Raw genomic sequence first — 22,843 nt, forward strand, 5'->3', positions numbered from 1 at the left:
TGAGTTGGTTATCCAGCGGTACGGACATTTATTGACAAGACGTCAAACAACAGTCAAGTTTCAACAAAGGAATCCTGATTGAATTCTGTTCAGTTTAAACACAAAAAGGTGCCAAAACCATTCTCTTTTTTTTTTGCCAAAAAATAAACAAAAATAAAACAACAACATGGCAATAAACAATAAAAACAACAACACATGCCTTTTCTTTTCAAAACGCTGAAGCTCACACCAACATTCATTATATTTGTCATTTGTGCAAGAAGTAAATAAGCAAATAAAAAAAAGACAACAAGGTCAGCTGTGTGTGCTCCTCCAATGAGGAGGCTTGTCACAAAGTCACATGAAACATTCCCCAAACAGACGTCCAATCACGTCTCCTGACAGAGTCGAGTGCTACAAAGGAGACTAAGACAAGGAAAAGGTCCTATTCCGAAAAGGTAGGTAAATAAAGAAAGCAAAAGTATTTTATACAATAGGACCAAACACAAAAAAAGAGGGTGCGTCCATGAGAAAAATACTTCCTGGTTATACTGTGGAACCAGGAAACCCGCCTAGCGTCTTAACACGTTGGACCCAAGAACGTGCCGGACGCTAGGCGGGATGGAGCCAATAGAGTCTCTCTCTCTCTCTCTCTCTCTCTCTCTCTCTCTCTCTCTCTCTCTCTCTCTCTCTCTCTCTCTCTCTCTCTCTCTCTCTCTCTCTCTCTCTCTCTCTCTCTCTCTCTCTCTCTCTCTCTCTCTCTCTCTATATATATATATATAGATATATATATATATATATATATATATATATAGAATGTTATACCTCTGGAAAGGCCTTGGTCTGAGATGAGGGTTTAGACTAGACCGTTCCTCTGGGTTTAGAAAGTGCTGAAACAGTATCAAGTCTACGCCGTTAGTCGGCTACTTTAAATGTGCATCTTTATTGGTTGGTTTTACAAAAGTGGTCCCCACTAATATATTAGGTTATAATAACTCTGTCATCTGTCTTTTCTCTCTGGACCTTATTGAGGGTTAGGGCTAGTGATCTCAAAGTCCATAGGAGAGAACACCACACACACGCACACGCAGGCACACACACACGCACATATACACACGCACACAGAAAATAAACAACATCATTATGAAAGGCTGGTGGGGACAACCTATCTCAAGTTTAAACAAAAAAGTGTACACACATATTTCCACATACCTGTATGCAACTAGCCTTAGGCAAACATGTCTCTCCACACTCTCACACAGCCATTGACATGATGCAGATGAACAACACACAGTAGAAACTGGACAGAGGCCAGGAGTACTAACACAGAGCACAAGTCTTTCTAAGGGAACAGGAATGTCCCCTTACTTCACCAGAGGCTGATAAACATTGTAAATCCACCTGAAAGCCAACAGCCCCAGGGCAGAGAGACTCTCTATGTCAACACTACATACATACCTCTTCCACTGACATCATGGTACTACCATGTCACCTGTCCTTAACCTCTCCCTCACAAAACCACAAACATCCCAAGAATGGCTCTCCAAGGACAAGCACAGTACACCTCTCCCTAGCCAGGCGCATGTCTCTGTCTTTCAATATCACTCAATACTATTTTTCTTCTTCTCTATCTTACATCACTCTCTCTGACTGACAGTTTTCCTGGACTGCAGAATGGAGAATGGTTTTGTGTATCTAGCTTCTTGACAGTCAGACTGTAAATGAACTTCTAGCTGGAGCGGTGACTGACAAAGCATTCCATTTACTGAGGTCAAAGACATACTTCTACATACCGGTAGGCGTGCGTATGCTGCCAGCTTGACACACAGGCAATATGCTCACTCAATTTCCATTCTTATCCACCCACTCTGCACTAAACCTTCCTGAGTTATAGAAATCGGTCTAGTGTGAGGCAAATGAAATTGAAGACAATTTAGGGGCACAGTAAAGGAGTACGGACAAAGACACGTACAGTACATGGCTAACAAACATCAGACAGGGACAATGCTACATACACTTGGCACAACAATGGGAGAGAAAAAAGTATAAACAAAGACAACTATTGCACATACTGTATGATTCCAAGGACAACGGGAATCATTATCCTGATAGATAAGAACTGGGACTACCTGAACTAGAAATAAAAAACACTAAATAGAATTAAAATAACAATGTGTAATTGCCACAAGCTCTGCTGTCCCCTCCATCTAAATACTACTTTATTTTAACCTCACACAATTTTAGTACAACTTGAATACAACCTTATAACAAGCCACTATATTGTATTATACATTAGGCTAAATCTCCTGACTGCATTCCCCTTACTTTGAGTCCTGTCCTCTACTACCTACCTGTCATGCCCACTACGCCTCTCACCTCTCCAACTAACCTGACTGCTTTGATTGTAAAGCTGACCTAAGCAGACATTGCAGATCGGGTGAATGTGGATTCCTGTATGTGTGTGTGTGTGTGTGTGTTTATTTTGTTTACTCCTAAAACAAGAAAAACAAACTGTGGTGAATCTCTGGGTTCACATAACACTCATCTCAACACGCAAGCATCCCCACTGGAGCATGAACACTGTTACCTAATATGTCTCAACAGAAAATAAAAAGTGAGTGTGTGTGTGGGAACTAGAGAGCAGAAGGAAACTGTGCTAGGGGGAAGAAAAAGGCAGTTGCACATGTAAGGCCAGGCCATTGATAGAAGGTAGCTAGCGGTTGCTGAGGGTAAACTAACTAACTGGTTGCTGAGGTTCTAGAGAGGGTATGACAGAGGCTGGCTGGCCATGAATTCCTGAACTAGGAGTCAGAGGTTAGAGGTCACTAGTGGGTGTAGCATCATGGGTACTGTAGTCCTTACTGGACAGTCTGTCACTGCATATGTGAAAATCTCCCTGAATTTTTTGAATGGCAGGCCGTGCAACTGCAACAACTTAATAGGAATTGAAAGTTGCTGAAATGACTAGGCTGGTATGTTAACGGCTGATTGAATTCTTTGAAGGGTGTATGTGAGCCTGTATGTGAGCCTGTGTATGTGTGTGTGTGTGTGTGTGTGTGTGTGTGTGTGTGTGTGTGTGTGTGTGTGTGTGTGTGTGTGTGTGTGTGTGTGTGTGTGTGTGTGTGTGTGTGTGTGTGTGTGTGTGTCTGTGTGTGTGTGTGGAAGCAGCTCTTTATTTTGGTTCTAACAATGAGGGAGACGGTTTTTATTGCAGAGAGCTTCTAGGAGGAACGATTGACATGTTATAGCCAGCCAGAGAGAGAGATGAGAGGAAAGGCTTTTAACTAGTGCGCTCTCTAGAAACACAGCTTCACCCCCCCCATCTGTGGCGGGCCATAAAAGGGAGGTATGAGAGGAGGAGCACTCTAATGGGTTATAAGGTATGCTTGTTGTCTGACTATTGCTATTGGAAAGCAGCCCACACACAACTGCCATGATGCTATGCATTTGCACTAGAAAACATTACCTGAAAGGGTTTGATTGGTGAATGGTGTGTGTGTCATTGTTTTGCTGTATTTTCCCATAATGAGAGTTTAGGAGGGGTAAATCAGTCAGAACAATACTTAACTCAACCAGGGTCTCATTTTGGTTCAATGTGTATGAATGCAAAACCATATACAGATTCCGTATATTAATTTGAGCCAGTTTCACAGAGCAGGAAAATAATCCTGCAGCAACATCCTGCAGCAAATGATAATTTTTATGTAGATTATAATTAATAGATTGTTTTATAGGGGTTGATAAATGTTTCATCAGGGCAAATCAAGTCTGAAATTTGAAAGTGGAAATTACAAACGTAAGAAGCATTTTTAAACCTTGAATACACTACAAGTTTGAATTTCTTGCTGTGCAGGGATACTCCTGCAACAACAAGATGATCAAATTAAGATACGGCATCTGTATCTAATGGTTAAAATACCTGCTATTTTACCCAGTTTGGTGAAGCTCTAGAAGGAACAGTCATTAATATACCCATCCTGTCCTTACACACACACACGCACGCACGCACGCACGCACACATACACACACACACACACACACACACATTTTCATAAACTACCTTTAGAAGACATAATAAAACAATGTTATAAAAGAACAAATGAAGATGCACTGCCGTGGTGTTGATCTGAGAAACCCTGTTTTATTATAAAAAATAAAGCATTTTCAAACCTATACGGGGTGTATACTCACTCACCATCACCCATCTGTCTTTATCCATCCATCCATCCATCCAAGTCACACATCCATCCGTCCATCACTACGCCGACCACCCGCATCCATCCTCCTATTTCACCACAGTCCACGTAGGAGTTGTTCTTAACCACAGATCTAGGATCAGATTAGCCTACACCAGAGGAGGCTGGTGGGAGGAGATATAGGAGGACGGGCTCATTGGAATGGATGGAATGAAATATATGGAACAGTATCAAACATATGGAAACCACATGTTTGACTCCGTTCCAATATTCCAGCAATTACAATGAACCCGTCCTCCTATAGCTCATCCCACCAGCCTCCTCTGGCCTGCACCCACTCCTAACACTAACCATTAGCCGGATGAACTAAACATTTGAACCTAGAGCAGTAGTTAGAAGCAACTTCTACATACTTCTAGTTCTCTGCCACATCTTCTACCACCTAAACACACCTGAAAATCGCGGCCAATCAGAGAGCTCAACAGGTGTACCTGCTGGTGGCCCCGCCCCCGTCTCCACAATGTCTCTCAACCAAACACGCAACAAGTGGGCGGGACTTGGACATGCCACAGGTGTGGTCCAATGAGGAGCAGAGCAGAGAGCATTGGAGACAATCAGCATGGATCACACTTGTTAAATAACTGCTACAATTCAGTAAAATGGGGTTTCAGTTCTGTGTGTGTGTGCAACCTAGCTGAAAACATAGTTGTGTCTGAAATGGCATCCTATTCCCTATATAGTGCACTACTTTTGGCCAGTGCACTATATAGAGAAAAGTATATTTTGAACACAGTCAAAAAGTAATGTCACCCAACTGACTACCTCTCCAGATGTGCAAATTGCAAGTTTCTCTTAAGTAGAACTCCAAAAACAGAAACACTGGACATTTTACATTGGATATATTATATTAAGTTATATGATATTTCTATACACATATCCAAACACACGTACACACACACACACACACACCAACAAACACACACTGCACAGAGCACTGAGACAAACTATCATCTTCGTCTGCTACTCAAATCTCTTGGCTTCTCTATATCATCAAGTGGAAATATCTATGCCACAAAAGTATTTGTATACATACTAAACGTATATCAACAAGTATGAAATACATACAATCCTCTCCTTTAGGAGAGTGCCTGTCTGTGTGGGTACTGTATTCCGTGTGTGTGTCCGTGTGAGTGTGTGTGCTCTTGTGAGTGTGTGTGCACTAACACATACCTGCATTCATGCACACTTGCATACATACATTATGTATATGACGCCCTTCAGATATTCTGTGACCAGAGCGTCTATAACTGTCTCTCAATCTCGTCCACAACATACCTGGACATTCCCACAGTTATTCCCATTCTTTACCCATTCTTCTTCTGGATTTCATTGACCTTTGATATCCTTAACAAGGCAGTTACGTGTCGAAAAGTACATTTTTTGAAAAGCATGTTTTGATTTGAGTAAAGTGCCTCAACAAAAAGCACTCTCTGATATTATACCTTCTTCTATATTCCTATTCTCTCTTCCCCTCCCTCTCCTAACTGGCACTCACTCCATCACATGTCACATTCATCCCTTTCAAAGGTAATGTGACCCCAAGACACCAAGACACCATCATGACCCCCTTCATCGTTCAAAAGTGCTGCTGCCACAGAGTTCTACTTCTTCCTTAAGTCAAAATAACAAAAACATACAGTACTGTGTTAATGAAGAGATCAATAATAATAATAATAGTTGTGTTTTCATCAGTTGGTGAGTGTGACAGGTGTGCAAATGAAAGTGCTTCAACACAACTTCCTGTCCCTCTCCTCTCTAAAGACTCAACACTGACTTTCTGACAGAGTCCCAAATGGCAACCTATTCCCTACATAGTGCACTACTTTTGACCCGGGCTCATAGAGATAGGGCCTTGGTCAAAAGTAGTGCACTATATTGAAATAGGGTGCCATTTGTAACAAAACCTCTTTCTTTCTGCCTCTCTCTCCATAAGAATACAAATAAAAAGGTTGCACCAAGTAAAAGGATGGAGTATAATCATCGTCCTATTTTCATAGTTCATTTCAACCCAGTGTGATTGCAAATGTATGCATTGTTAGGGTATAAAGGAATAACATAGACATTTAACTTAACCACCTTGGTTGAAACTATACGTACATACATGTGACCCCTGATCTCAAAGTTCTAGACAATCATCAAATATATCATTATCAACTCACTGGGCAAGATAGGATGAAAGGTCAAAATTGACAAGAAAAACTAAATTAAAAAGTTAAAATAAAAATGTTTCAAAAACAAAAATAATAACATAAAGACATCAGTGTCAGCAAAACACAAAGGAAGGAAGAGTTTCCTCTTTCTAGAGGCACACTGGCGCCGCTCGATGACCTCACCTGGCTGGACTGGCGCCGCTCGATGACCTCACCTGGCTGGACTGGCCTGCCGGATGACATCACCTAGCTAAGTGGTCTAGATGGATGAGTATCGAGGCTTCCGGTGACCCCTTGTTTAGGATTAGATGTGTAGTCATGAGGGTTTAAAATGGCTACAGACGCTTTTTGAACTGTCTTATCTAAAGACGTCTTGAGTCACTTGGGATAAATGACATCATATCAACTCAGTCTGCCACCATGGCAACTGGGTGGCGTCGAGAGTGATTAAGTCCAGACTTCCTGAACACTCTCGTCAGTAGTGCCTGTATCAAGAAGTGACATCACAAAGGAAGTGACATCACTCACGGGTCTACATTACACCCGTTTAGTCATGCCCCTAGCCGCTATTGGAAAGCTAATGTTTTAAGCTACATGTTTTATTCATTTGATGTATTTGTCCACCTGCAGCCATCACATGACCAGAGAGGTATCACGCAGTGCTCTTGTGTGCCACAAAACCACCAATAAAACATCTACTAAACTTCACAAAACCCCTCGCCCAGAGATTTGTGGGAAAAAAAACAAAACAATTGCACCGGTTGCTTGTTTACGTAATACCGAACGCATCTATTACAATGTTATTACCAACTTAACTTAATGTAAGGTGATAACATGTAAGTACTGGGTAAAATGTTGCCTACAGTACAGAAATCCGGGTAGAAAATAAAAACAAGGAAAAAATCGAAAATAATTTTTTTATGTGGGCTTTCTTTCTTTTTCTTTTTTGAATCTCCATCCAATCCCATATTTGAATTAACAGTCTTGTTTTAATCTCCTGCCTTCACTACTTGCCTATATTTGACCTGCCTTCGATGCTGATCTTTACCTCCTGAGTGATAAAGGAAGGTTTGGGCAGAGTCAACGGGGGCTCCTTCTCGCTCCTCTCCACCTTACGGCCCTCGGGGGCCGACCATCTCCTCTTGCGGCTCACCGGCTTGGCGGCACCAAAACTGGATTCTGAATCTCTAGGCTGGCCTCCTTTCGAGTTGGCCTCTCCCCCGGCGCCGAACCTCAGTTCCCCATTCTCTGAGGCGATCTGAACACCTCCACCTGCTCCAACCACCACTCTCCCACATCCACTCCTGGAGCCCCTCTGGCCCACCCCGTTCTCTTGCTCCCCGTGTCTGGCTGACCTGGAGGATTTGAGCGGGCCGTGGATGGAGCCCATATTGCAGCTGGTAGTGATCTCAATAGCCTGGTTCTGGGTCTGCTGCGTCTTCTTCAGGGAGCCGTTCCTCAAGTTCTTCAGGGTGAGGGAGATGCAGACGTCCCCCACTGAGAGCTTGGTGCAGGGTAGTTCTAACAGCTGAGTGGTCCGGTCCGGGCAGCACGATGACCAGCCCTGGCCGAATACGAAGAAGGGATACTCCAGCAGCACCTCCACACTCACCTGAAGGAGAGAGAGAACAGACAGGAGAAAAACAAGTTAAACATCAGACATCATATACATGAACTCAGAGAAGAAACTACCTCAAAAGAAAACATCTGAAAAGCACAAAAGACGAGAAGAGAGAAAAGAGATAAGAATGAAAGTCTTTGATACAGTAATGCTCTGAGGCTGACCATGTTTCAGAGACAGAGAATGGGGGGAGATAGACAGAAGCTGGTTTGAGGGGTTGGCTGAACCGGAGAACAGACATGAAAAAGATGATGAGATTTTAACAGACCCCCGAGAGAGAGAGAGAGAGAGAGAGAGAGAGAGAGAGAGAGAGAGAGAGAGAGAGAGAGAGAGAGAGAGAGAGAGAGAGAGAGAGAGAGAGGAGAGAGAGAGAGAGAGAGAGAGAGAGAGAGAGAGAGAGAGAGAGAGAGAGAGAGAGAGAGAGAGAGAGAGAGAGAGAGAGAGAGAGAGAGAGAGAGAGAGAGAGAGAGAGAGAGAGAGAAAGAGAAACGGGGGAGCGAGAAAGAAATTGAGAGAGAAAGAAAGAATAAAAGAACAAAAAGAGAGAGAGAGAGAGAGAGAGAGAGATAATGGGCGAGAGAAACTGGAATACCAGAACATTTGAAAAAACAGATCCATGACAATCCCACATGTGGTCATATATACAGCTAGCTGAGTAGCTCACATTCTAGTCCTTCATCTTTAAACTCCTTTGAACCTCCTACACATGTTATGATTCATCATCATCTTCACACACTGAGAAGGTGTGTGGGAAAACTCTTATGTGGTTTGAGCAAGCTTTGTTGTTGCGTGTAACATGGATATATGGATGGAAATAGGTGTCCTATGTAATAGACAGTAGAGAGAGGAGATGGTTTTAGAAGTGTTCTGAGAACTGTGAGAAGTTTTCCCAGCAGAGGCTATGAAGCATGTAGGATCCTCATAGGTGGCAAACAAGAGGGAAACTGACTATAGAACACCATAATAGTCTATGGAGTAAATGTGATGTAAATACTATGATTGCCAAGTGTTCTTGATGTAACATTTCATGTCATTCTAAGTATGGACATTAAGGACCCTGTCTGTCCCTTACCTGTGATTATCAATGTTATCAATGTTACTATTGTTGAGCATGCTTAGTGTTTGGACAATGTTTTGCCTTCATAAGTACGTGTTCTCCTACCTGAGCGCGATGCTCGCCCACGGAGAACTGTACGATGGCGAAGTTGGACGTGTGGCTGCCGTCGATGCGTTCCACGGTGGACGAGTCTATCTTAAGCTCGCTGCTGATCTCAGCGCTCTGGATGAAGTCCTCACTCTTCAGGTCCTCCACGCGCTTCAGCTCCCCGTCCGCCAGCTGGATGATAGAGCCCTTGATGAAGTAGGAAGGCAGCGACGGGGCTGAGGAGGGGGCTGAGGAGGGGGCCGTGGGAGCTGGGACCACGGGGAGGTGTAGCTGGGCCTGGACCACAGTACCTCCAACCCCGGCAGGGTGGGAGAGAGGGGGATAGGGTGCCGGGACCTCGAATAGATGCTCATCTTTAGGGTTGGGGTTAGGGTTGGTAGTGTTGGTGACGTAAGTGTGGGGTAGCGTGGTGGGGAAGGACTGTGGTTGGGTTGTAGTGGCTATGTGGGCAGCATGGCCAGCCTCCAGGCTGGTGACCCCGGCCCCACTGACGGGGATGATGATAGGTTGAGACCCTGGGGCCCCTGGGATGAGCAGGTGCTGGGGCAGACTGGTGTGGTACCGCTGCCCTCCTGCACTCCCAGCCAGGTAGCCGATGATGGGCTGCCCGCCGGGGCCAGCCTGGTAGAAGTTGGTGTTGGTGGAGAGTTGGCCCAGGGAGAGGGGCGAAGCGTCGCTGGCGCTGTGTGTGGTCTGGATGACTGTGTGGGTGTGAGGGGACAGGGAGGCCGCCTTCAGACTCTCCACACTGAGCGGAGGGGGGAAGGTGAACGTGGAGGAGGTGGAGGAGGAGGAGGAGGGGGTGCAGGACACAGGTTTACCCAGGAGGATGCTGCCTTTCTCTGTGTGCGAGGCGGCGGATGGCGGTAGTTTGTCGGGGCTGTGGTTGTCTGGTCCTCCGCGGCTGTTGGGCACTAGCATTAGAGAGGTCCTTAGCCCTGATGCATCATGGGAGGTGTAGGCCTCATAGTGATGCTGTGCGCTCTGCTGCTGGTGGAGTTGGTGGTACTGAGAGGAAGAGGAGGAAGAAGAGGAGGGGGTTCCTTTGCTTTCCTTTCTCTCATAGCGGCCCCTCTGATCTCCATTGTGCAACTCCCTGGGTCGGCCCTCCTCTCTCTTAGTCAGGGGCCCCTCAGGGCCGGGGCCTGTGTACTGGACCAGCACCTGGGAGCCCCCGCTGAGGGCCAGGGTGTGGTGGGGATGGGAGTGCAGGTGGAGGGGCAGGTGGTGTGTCCCACCGTGGGGCGAGGGAGCAGTCTGGGGGGCCACGCTCAGAGAGGAACCAGAGATCTGGGACTGGGAGGTGATGGTGGTGTTGGGGTAGGGGTCAGGGTCAGGGTGGGAGCGTTGGGATGTGGAGGTGGGTGGAGGGGGAGAGAGGAGCTGGGAGGAGATGTAGCCAGCGTAGGGGCCTGTGTAAGGGGAACTGATGAACTGGAGGTTGGGGGGCAGCTGGGTGTACTGGATCGTCCCCCCTGGTTGGGACAAAGTAGAGGTGTACATGGCAGGGAGGGATGTGGTCACCACTCTGGACTGATGTGATGAAGAGGAGGAGGAGGAGATGGAACAGATAGAGGACGGGACCAGGAAGTCTGTGTGCGTGGTGATGGTGGAGCATAGCGGTTTGTACTGTGGCCCGTCAGACTCAATGGGAGTGCTGATACGCTGCCCACCTCTACTGCCATCGAGGCCACCTCCGCCACTGTCTCTATCGTGCCCGCTGTTGTGCCCGCTGGCTACGCTGGCCAGCCATGCCAGGTTCTCTCCGCGCTGGCTCTCACTGGCAGGCGCCATCACCAGGGGCCTCTCGTCCACAGTGCTGGCTGGGAAATCTCTCTTCTTGGGGGGCAGACACTCGTTGCTGCGCTCCTGGTTGGACTTCATACTGTTATCTTTTCTCTCTCAACTTCCTGTGACATACACTAGCCTTGGCTTGTCTCTCTCACACTGTCACTTTAGAATTCTCTTTCTGTTCCTATCTCGGTCTTTCCCTCGTTCACTCTCTATTTCACTCCTGTCTTCGGCTGTCTCCCTCACTCTCTCTCTGTCTCTTGGCTTTTCCTCGTTGACAGAATAGGCCCTCCTGCTGGTTGTGTGGGTGGCTGGGGTCAGAGGACTGGAAGGTTGGAGGGGGTAAGTTAGAGGGAGTAGGGGGTAAGTTAGAGGGGGTAGGGTGGAGGGAGTAGAGAGGGACGGAGGGGGTCTGTCCTGTCCTGTAGCTCAGCGTCTGTCGGGCGCCTGGCTCTGACTCAGCGAGAAGCAGAGAGGGGCACACCTGCTGTTGCCGTGGGAGCAGCGAGAGTCACACCTGCCGTTTCCGTGGAGAGAGGAAGAGAGCCGTCCGTCAACTTCATGCGGAATCATTTCCCTCTGAGAGCTAGCCTCCTGGATGGCAGCGGGAACCTGGGGAAAAAGAAGAACACACATTAGGCTCTCCAACACACACACACATTAGAAACTGAACACACACACGCACATACAAATCATTACATTTTAGTCATTTAGCAGACGCTCTTATCCAGAGCGACTTACAGTAGAGTGCATACATTTAATTACATTTTTACATACTGAGACAAGGATATCCCTACCGGCCAAACCCTCCCTAACCCGGACGACGCTATGCCAATTGTGCGTCGCCCCACGGACCTCCCGGTTGCGTCCGGCTGCGACAGAGCCTGGGCGCGAACCCAGCCCAGCCTGGGCGCGAACCCAGAGACTCTGGTGGCGCAGATGCAGTGCCCTAGACCACTGCGCCACCCGGGAGGCCACAAATCAAATCAAATTGTATTTGTCACACGCGCCGAACACAACAGGTATAGATAGACCTTACTTACAAGCCCTTAACCAACAATGCATTTCAAGAAATAGAGTTAAGAAAATATTTACTAAATAAACGAAAGTTTTTTTTTTTTTTAAGTAACACAATAAAATAACAATAAAGAGGCTATATACAGGGGGTACTGGTAACGAGTCAATGTGCAGGGGTACAGATTAGTTGAGGTAATTTATACATGTAGGTAGGGGTAAAGTGACTATGCATAGATAATAAACAGCGAGAAGCAGCAGTTTAGAAACAAAAGGGGTGGGGGGTGGGGGGGGTGTCAATGTAAATAGTCTGGGTGGCCATTTGATTAATTGTTCAGCAGTGTTATGGCTTGGGGGTAGAAGCTGTTAAGGAGCCTCTTGGACCTAGACTTGGTGGTGGTCTGGTCCTCCGCGGCTGTTGGGCACTAGCATTAGAGAGGTCCGTAGCCCTGATGTATCATGGGAGGTGTAGGCCTCATAGTGATGCTGCACGCTCTGTTGCTGGTGGGGTTAGTGGTACTGAGAGGAAGAGTACTGTAAGATATTACAGTTTTTATGTCCCAATGGTAGGATAGTCTTGAATGGAGCTCATCCAGTTTATTCTCCAGTGATTGTACGTTGGCCAACATAACGGATGGTAGAGGCGGGTTACACACTCGCCGACAAATTCTCACAAGGCACCCCAATCTCCTCTCCCTGTCTGTCTTTTCTTCACACGAATCACAGGGATTTGGACCTGGTCTCAGAGAAACAGTATATCCTTTGCGTTGGACTCATTAAATAAATGTTTTTCGTCCAGTTCAAGGTGAGAAATCGCTGTTCTGATATCCAGAGGCTCTTCTCGGTCATAATAGACAGCAGCAGAAACATTATGTACAAAATAAGTCACAAACAGTACAAAAAAACACACAAAATTGCAAAGTTGGTTAGGAGCCCAAAAACAGCAGCCATTATTCTCTCATCCCCTCCGGCACCATACACATTATTCTCTCATCCCCTCCGGCGCCATACACAAACACAATAGAATGGACATCCACACTGGAAGAGAATACAAGCAACACTGAAAGAGAATATTAACAACACTGGAAGACAAAACTAACCACACTGGAAGATAATAATAACCACACTGGAAAAGAATACTAACCACACTGGAAAGGAATACTAACCACACTGGAAGAGAATACTAAACACACTTGAAGAGAATATTAACCAAACAGGAAAAGAATACTAACCACACTGGAAGATAATACTAACCACACTGGAAGAGAATACTAACCACACTGGAAGAGAATACTAACCCAAATAACCACACTGGAAGAGAATATTAACGACACTGGAAGAGAATACTAACCACACGGAAAGAGAATATTAACAACACTGGAAGAGATTACTAACAACACTGGAAAAGAATACGAACCACACTGGAAGAGAATACAAATGATACTGGAAGAAAATACTAACCACACTGGAAGAGAATACTAACCACACTGGAAGAGAATACTAACCACACTGGAAAAGAATACTGACCACAATGGAAGAGAAAATTAACCACACTGGAAGAGAATACTAACAACATTGGAAGAGAATACTAACCACAATGGAAGAGTACTAACAATACTGGAAGAGAATTTTAACCACATTGGAACAGAATACTAACCACACTGGAAGAGCATAATAACCACAATGGATGAGAATACTAACCACACCGGAAGAGAATACAAAAAACACTAGAAGACAATACTAACAACACTGGAAGATGATACTAACGACACTAGAAGAGAAAACTGACCACACTGAAAGAGAATATTAACCACACTGGAAAAGAATAATAACCACACCGGAAGAGGAAACGAACCACACTGGAAGAGAATACTAGCAACATTGTAAGAGAATACTAACCACACTGGAAGAATATGCTAACGACACTGGGAAAAAAACTAACCACACTGGAAGAGAACACTAACCACACCGGAAGAAAATACCAACCGCACAAAAAGAGAATAATAACCACAATGGAAGAGAATACTGACCACACTGGAAGAGGATATTAACCACAATGGAAGAGAATACTAACCACACTGGAAGAGAATACTAATGATACTGGACGAAAATACTAATCACAATAACCACACTGGAAGAGAATACTAACAACACTGCAAGAGAATACTACCACAGTGGAAAAAGAAAACTAATCACACTGGCAGAGAATACTAACCACACTGGAACAGAATACAAACCACACTGGAAGAGAATACTAACAACACTGGAACAGAATACAAACCACACTGGAACAGAATACTAATGATACTGGAAGAAAATACTAACCACAATGGAAGAGAACACTAACCCCACTGGAAAATAATATTAACCACATGGAAGAGAATTCTAATCACACCGGAAAAGAATACTAGCCACACCAGAAGAGAATACTAACCACACTGAAAGAGAATACTGACCACACTGGAACGGAATACTAACCACACTGAAAGATATTACTGACCACACTCAAAGATAATATTAACAAAATTGGAAGAGAATATTAACACCACTGGAAAGGAATATTAACATCACTGGAAGAGAATACAAACCACACTGGAAGTGAACACTAACCACACTGGAAAAGAATATTAACCCCAATAACCACACTGGAAGAGAATACTGACCACACCAGATGAGAATACTAACCACACTGGAAGAGAATAATAACCACACTGGAAAACAATACTAAACACACTGGAAGGGAATAATAACCACAACGGAAGAGAAAACTAACCACACTGGAAGAGAATACTAACCCCAATAACCACACTGGAAGAGAATACTGACCATACTGGAAGAGAATACTGACCACACCAGATGAGAATACTAACCACACTGGAAGAGAATAATAACCACAATGGAAGAGAAAACTAACCCAAATAACCACACTGGAAGTGAATACTGACCATACTGGAAGAGAATCCTAACCACACTGGAAGTGAATATTAACATCACTGGAAGAGGATACAAACGACACTGGAAGTGAAAACTAACCACACTGGAAGAGAATACAAACCACACTGGAAGAGAATACTAACCCCAATAACCAAACTGGAAGAGAAAACTAACAACACTGGAAGAGGGTACTAACCACATTGGAAGAGAAACTAACCACAATGGAAGAGAATAGTAACAATACTGGAAGAGAATTTTAACCACATTGGAACAGAATACTAACCACACCGGAAGAGAATACTAACCACACTGGAAGACAACACTAACCACACTGGAATAGAACAATAACCACACCGGAAGAGAATACTAACACTAGAAAACAATACTAACAGCACTGGAAGATGATACTAACAATACTGGAAGAAAAAACCAACCACACTGGAAGAGAATACTAATCACACCGGAAGACAACACTAACCACACTGGGAGAGAATAATAACCACAATGGATGAGAATACTAGCCACACTGGAAGAGAATACTAATCACAATGGAAAAGAATACTAACCACACTGGAAGAGAGTAATAACCACACTGGAAGAAAAAACTACGATACTGGAAGAAAAAATACGAACAACACTGAAAGATAATACTGACCACACTGGAAGATAATATTAACCAATATGGAAGAATGTACTAACAACACTGGAAGAGAATATTAACAACACTGGAAGAGAATACAAAACACATTGGAAGAGAACAACAACAACACTGGAAGAGAAAACGAACCACACTGGAAGAGAATGCTAACAACACTGTAAGAGAATACTAACCACACTGTAAGAGAACACTAACCACACTGGAAGAAAATAACAACCACACTAGAAGAGAATAATAACCACAATGGAATAGAATACTAACCGCACTAACCACACCGGAAGAGAATTCTAACCCCAATAACGACACTGGAAGAGAATACTGACCACACTGGAAGAGAATACTAACCACACTGGAAGAGAATACTAACCACACTGTAAGAGGATACTGACCACACTGTAAGAGGATACTAACCACACTGTAAGAGGATACTAACCACAGTGGAAGTGAATACTGACCACACTGGAAGAGAATACTAACCACACTGGAAGAGAATACTAACCACACTGTAAGAGGATACTGACCACACTGTAAGAGGATACTAACCACACTGTAAGAGGATACTAACCCCAGTGGAAGTGAATACTGACCACACTGGAAGAGAATACTAACCACACTGGAAGAGAATACTGACCACACTGTTAGAGGATACTAACCACAGTGGAAGTGAAAACTAACGACACTAGAAAGGAATACTAACCACACTGGAAGATAATACTGACCTCACTGGAAGAGAATATTAACTACACTGGAGTGAATACTAACAACACTGGATGAGAATACTAACCACACTGGAAGAGAATACTAACAGCACTGTAAGAGAATACTAACCACACTGGAAGAGAAAACGAATGATACTGGAAGAAAAACTAACCACACTGGAGGAGAACAATAACCACATTGGAAGAGAATACTAACCACACTGGAAGAGAATACTGACCAAAATGGAAGAGGATACTAACCACATTGGAAGAGAATACTAACCACACTAGAAGAGAACACTAACCCCAATAACCACACCGGAAGAGAATACTAACCACACTGGAAGAGGATTCTAACCACATTGGAAGTGAATACTAACCACACAGGAAGAGAAAACTAATGACACTGGTAATACTAACCAAATTGGAAGAGAGTACCAACAACACTGGAAGAGAATATTAACAACACTGGAAGAGAATACAAACCACACTGGAAGAGAACAATAACAACATTGGAAGAGAACACAAACCACACTGGAAGAGAATGCTAACAACACTGTAAGAGAATATTAACCACACTGGAAGAGAATACTAACGACACTGGAAAAAAAACTAACCACACTGGAAGAGAACACTAACCCCAATAACCAATCTGGAAGAGAATAATCACCACACTGGAAGAGAATACTGACCACACTGGAAGAGGATAATATCCACACTCAAAGAGAATACTGACCACACCGCAAAAGAATACTGACCACACCGGAAGAGAATACTAACCACACTGGAAGAGAATACTAGCGACACTGGAAGAGAATACTAACCACACTGGAAGAGAACACTAGCGACACTGGAAGAGAACAATAACAACACTGGAAGAGAATACTAACCACACTGGGGAAAAAACTAACCACAATGGAAGAAAATACCAACCACACTAGAACAGAACAATAACCACAATGGAAGAGAATACTAATCCCACTGGAAAAGAATACTAACCACAATGGAAAAAAATTCTAACCATATTGAAAGAGAATACTAACCACAATGGAACGGATACTAACCACACTGAAAGAGAATACTGACCACACTGGAAAGGAATACTAACCACACTGGAAGAGAATATGAACCACACTGGAAGAGAATACTAACCACACTGGAAGACAATACTAACCACACTGGAAGGGAATACTAACCATCCTGGAAGAGAATACTAACCACACTGACAGAGAATACTAACCACACTGGAAGAAAATACTAACCACAATGGAAGAGAATACTAACCACACTGGAAGAGAATACTAACCACACTGGAAGAGAATACTAACCACACTGGAAGAGAATACTAACCACACTGGAAGAGAATACTAACCACACTGGAAGAGAATACTAACCACAATGGAAGAGAATACTAACCATACAACTCCTTCACACATTACAACTAGAAAAGAGATTATTGGGGTTAAATGGCACGTCATCCTAGGAAGGTGAGAGGTGTGTGTGTGAGCATCGATTTTTGCAATCTGTGATAGCTGTGCGTGCTGCGTCAGTGAGAGGACCTCCCGCTGAGGGAGAGGGAACACTCAGTGTGAAGCTCATTAATAATGTACAGGCAGCTCCACACAAAATATGCATGTGGGTGAGTGTGTGCACACACATGCAGCAACCACCAAAGCTGCGAATGTGTGTCTGTGTGTGTGGAAGGTATGCACTCTGCCTTCCGTCCCCTGGTGCTGTGGCACTGCGACACCTCATAGATCACGGACCCCTGTTTGAAATGCAAAACGACCCATACACACACACATACTCTTTCTCTGCCCTTGCTAACACATGCTTGCACAGAAACCCAACTACCTCTGGATTCCTGACACTTATTCAACTTCTCACATCTCTGCAAGGACATTCTAAATTGATATAAACATTGACAAGAGACAGGTTATGCACTACTAAGACACAGGCTGAGCATATCAACACGGCTAACTGTTGACTCAGTTCAAACCTAGATAGGCAGTGTTCGTGTGTGTGTGTGTGTGTGTGTGTGTGTGTGTGTGTGTGTGTGTGTGCAGCCATTAAGCTTTTATTTATTGCTTACTTACACAACCTTGTTTGAAGGCAGACACTGCAGCCAGCTAAACCATATCAACAGCTAAACAGGCACTAAAGCTTTAGTGTGTGTGTGTGTGTGTGTGTGTGTGTGTGTGTGTGTGTGTGTGTGTGTGTGTGTGTGTGTGTGTGTGTGTGTGTGTGTGTGTGTGTGTGTGTGTGTGTGTGTGTGTGTGTGTGTGTGTGTGTGTGTGTTCTATAGCTTTATCGCCTATCCACCCACTGGTAAAGACAACTGGCAGCAAATGACACGGACAAAGACCCAATGTTTTATCCTGTTATGGCTGGTTTGATATATCGATTGCAACCACCCTGTGTGTGTGTGTGTGTGTGTGTGTGTGTGTGTGTGTGTGTGTGTGTGTGTGTGTGTGTGTGTGTGTGTGTGTGTGTGTGTTTTTTGCATTTCAAACAGGGGCCCATAATCTATGAGTTTTCGCAGTGCTACAGTACCAGGGGACGTCAAATGGAGTGCGCGCACACACACACACACACACACACACACACACACACACACACACACACACACACACACACACACACACACACACACACACACACACACCTTTTATTATTCTTCTGCGCTGCATAGCGCTGAGCGATTAGAGCTTTTTGAGGTCAGTTCGGTTTTTGGTTCGATCAAGGTTTTCAATATCCGTTCAGAATTCAATTTTTTTTCATTAAATGCACTATGCATTATGTGGGTTGAATGCTGTAATAACACAGAATAAACAATGAATAAAAGGCCCATGGTGGTAGTGACTGCCCATTACTGCTTATCACTTATTAACCCTCATTTAGTCACATGACTTTACTTTAATAGAATATTTAAGTTGATGTGTATATTACATTTATTTTATTTGTTGACTTTAGTCTTTCATTCCAAGTCATCATCTCATCTCTGCTACCTGTGCTGTCTGATAAAAGCACTATTTTAGTAGTTCTTCAATGTAAATAAGGCATACTTTTATAACTGCTGAATAACATCTATCAATCACTTGGATCATGTATTTTCAGGTAGAGATACCTTGTGAAGCAACTGCTCTCTATACCTCTCAATCGCTAATTTCTCTCTCTTCTTTCCTTCTCCGTGTCTGCTCCACATAGACCGGACAAGTAGCCGCGCAATGGATTATGGTCATTGTATTTAATTACCACGCTTTCTGCATTATTATACCAGTTGTTCCCAAACAGATTTTTTTTTAAAGGAACCCAGTCTGGCTTTGAACTTACTCTTGAAAGTTGTAATAGTAGAATGCACAAAGTGCAATTAAGAGATTGGGCAGTGCATCATCAGTTCCTCATCATGTTAGTCATTGTATACCTTAGAGAGCTATAACTTGTCAGAAATGTCCAGATCAACTAGCCCATGTCAGCTAACATTTTTTTTGGTTCTGTTTTTTTGCCCATAGATATTGTTGTAATATTCTAGTCACTCAAATATCACATGAATACACATTAGACATCGCAAAATGTATAGCATTGCAAGAATATTTGCTATGCAGCCCATGGCAAGATGTGTAGAATTGCAGGAAATAAACTTTAAACCTGCAAAATTCTCTCCACCAACAAGAGGGGGTATAACAGTTTGTGTCATGAACAGTGGTGGTACCCATAGAAATAGACGCACGCAAAATGGAATTCAAATTATTATTATTATTTTTTAAACATTTTTAATTTCACCTTTATTTAACCAGGTAGGCTAGTTGAGAACAAGTTCTCATTTACAACTGCAACCTGGCCAAGATAAAGCAAAGAGTTACACATGGAATAAACAAGCGTACAGTCAATAACACAATAGAAAAAAAAGAAAGTCTATATACAGTGTGTGCAAATGGAGTGAGGAGGTAAGGCAATAAATAGGCCATAGTAGCAAAGTAATTACAATTTAGCAAATGAACACTGGGGTGATAGATGAGCAGATGGTGATGTGCAAGTAGAAATAATGGTCTGCAAAAGAGCAGAAAAGTAAATAAAAACAATATGGGGATGAAGTAGGTAGATTGGGTGGGCTATTTACAGATGGGCTATGTACAGTTGCAGCGATCGGTTAGCTGCTCCAATAGCTGATATTTAAAGTTAGTGAGGGAAATATAAGTCTCCAGCTTCAGCGATTTTTGCAATTCGTTCCAGTCATTGGCAGCAGAGAACTGGAAGGAAAGGTGGCCAAAGGGGGTATTAACTTTGGGGATGACCAGTGAGATATACCTGCTGGAGCGCGTGCTACGGGTGGGTGTTGTTATCGTGACCAATGTGCTGAGATAAGGCGGAGCTTTACCTAGCATAGACTTATAGATGACCTGGAGCCTGTGTGTCTGGCGACGAATATGTAGCGAGGGCCAGCCGACTAGAGCATACAGGTCGCAGTGGTGGGTGGTATAAGGGGCTTTGGTGACAAATTGAACCAACATCGGTAAAAAACTAAAAATCCCCGAAGTTTCGCTGTGAGGCTCTGGCTCTGTGTGGCCCTGGCTCTGTGTGGCCCTGGCTCTGTGCTACCCTGGCTCTGTGTGGCCCTGGCTCTGTGTGGCCCTGGCTCTGTGCTACCCTGGCTCTATGTGGCCCTGGCTCTGTGTGGCCCTGGCTCTGTGTGGCCCTGGCTCTGTGTGGCCCTGGCTCTGTGCGACCCTGGCTCTGTGTGGCCCTGGCTCTGTGTGGCCCTGGCTCTGTGCGACCCTGGCTCTGTGTGGCCCTGGCTCTGTGTGACCCTGGCTCTGTGTGGCCCTGGCTCTGTGCTACCCTGGCTCTGTGTGGCCCTGGCTCTGTGAGGCCCTGGCTCTGTGCGACCCTGGCTCTGTGTGGCCCTGGCTCTGTGCGACCCTGGCTCTGTGTGGCCCTGGCTCTGTGCTACCCTGGCTCTGTGTGGCCCTGGCTCTGTGCGGCTCTGGCTCTGTGTGGCCCTGGCTCTGTGTGAACCTGGCTCTCTGTGGCCCTGGCTCTGTGCGACCCTTGCTCTGTGTGGCCCTGGCTCTGTGCGACCCTGGCTCTGTGTGGCACTGGCTCTGTGCTACCCTGGCTCTGTGTGGCCCTGGCTCTGTGCGGCTCTGGCTCTGTGTGGCCCTGGCTCTGTGTGGCCCTGGCTCTGTGTGGCCCTGGCTCTGTGTGAACCTGGCTCTGTGTGGCCCTGGCTCTGTGCGACCCTGGCTCTGTGTGGCACTGGCTCTGTGCTACCCTGGCTCTGTGTGGCCCTGGCTCTGTGCGACCCTGGCTCTGTGTGGCACTGGCTCTGTGCGACCCTGGCTCTGTGTGGCACTGGCTCTGTGCTACCCTGGCTCTGTGTGGCCCTGGCGGTGTAGGGCCCTTCCTTCTTAAGTTTTCCTTTGTATCTGGAACTTTCTTCTTTTCATCTGTCTTCTCTCTTTCTCTTTCTGTCTCTCTTTCTCACTCTGTCTCTGTCTCACTCTCTCTCTGTCTCACTCTCTCTCTCTCTCTCTCTGTCTCACTCTCTCTTTCTCTCTCTGTCTCTCTTTCTCTATCTCTCTCTGTCTCTCTTTCTCTCTCTCTCTCTCTTTCTCTGTCTCACTCTCTCTCTCTGTCTGTTTCTCTTTCTCTCTCTCTCTGTCCCACTCTCTCTCTTTCTCTCTCTTTCTCTCTCTGTCTCTCTTTCTCTCTCTCTCTCTCTCTCTCTCTGTTTCACTCTCTCTCTCTCTCCATCCCTTTTTTCTGTTTTCTTCACCGTACACTTATCATCAGGGTGCAAAAGTTCATGTTTAGTAGCCAATTATCATAATTGTTTTGAGATACAATTTGTTTTATTTTCTTGAGTTAAGGACACAATAACGTCTAATTATAACTTGTAATTATATTGGTATTACGGTGTCTGAGCTGACTCCATGTTTATTCTATCATGTAGAATAGGCAGAGGAGAGAATTCTCATCAAGACACTAGCTTCTCCATCTTACATAAAAACCTTTATCTGTTCATTCAGTCTGAGACCTAAGTCTATTCACCTCAATCCAATCTTTCTTAAGGCACACCAAGCATAGCTACGTCTCAAAGCTTTCTGCTTTCTTTTGTCATGATCCCATTTGTGGTAGTTCATGGTTGCTTCAGTCAAGACAGTTACAATGTAGGGTGGCAAGGAGATGGAGAGTGTCAAGCCCTGACCTTAGTTCCTTTGTTATGTCTCTATTTTGGTTTGGTCGGGGCGTGAGTTGGGGTGGGCATTCTATGATTTTTTTCCTATGTTTTCTTTTCTATGTGTTTGGCCTGGTATGGTTCCCAATCAGAGGCAGCTGTCTATCGTTGTCTCTGATTGAGAACCATACTTAGGTATCCTTTTCCCACCTGGTGTTTGTGGGTAGTTGTTTCCTGTTTTGTGTTGTTGCACCTTTCAGGACTGTTTCGATTTTCGTTTCTTACATTCACTTTGTTATTTTGTATTTTCGTGTTCAGTTATAATAAATTAACATGGACACTTACCACGCTGCGTTTTGGTCCGATCTTTCCTGTTCCTCAGATGAGGAAGATCGTTAC

At 44.6% G+C, this 22,843-nt stretch overlaps 1 protein-coding gene across 4 annotated transcripts in view; it reads right to left on the reverse strand.

Moving 5' to 3' along the window:
- atxn1a (ataxin 1a) overlaps positions 1–22,843 on the reverse strand; it is a 191,433-nt gene continuing 168,590 nt past the window's right edge. For 3 of the 4 annotated variants that reach the window (XM_055876640.1, XM_055876638.1, XM_055876641.1), the window contains 3 exons: positions 11,480–11,574; positions 9,169–11,446; positions 1–7,997 (listed from right to left, as the gene is read on the reverse strand). In XM_055876640.1, the coding sequence (XP_055732615.1) occupies positions 7,392–7,997; positions 9,169–11,055 (2,493 nt within the window). In that variant the 5' untranslated portion in view covers positions 11,056–11,446; positions 11,480–11,574 and the 3' untranslated portion in view covers positions 1–7,391. Of the gene's footprint in view, positions 7,998–9,168; positions 11,575–22,843 lie in introns of all 4 variants that reach the window. The other variant, XM_055876639.1, reaches the window with a different exon arrangement.

The sequence above is a fragment of the Salvelinus fontinalis genome, chromosome 22 (genome assembly GCF_029448725.1).
Source record: "Salvelinus fontinalis isolate EN_2023a chromosome 22, ASM2944872v1, whole genome shotgun sequence".
Classification (NCBI taxonomy): Eukaryota; Metazoa; Chordata; class Actinopteri; order Salmoniformes; family Salmonidae; genus Salvelinus; species Salvelinus fontinalis.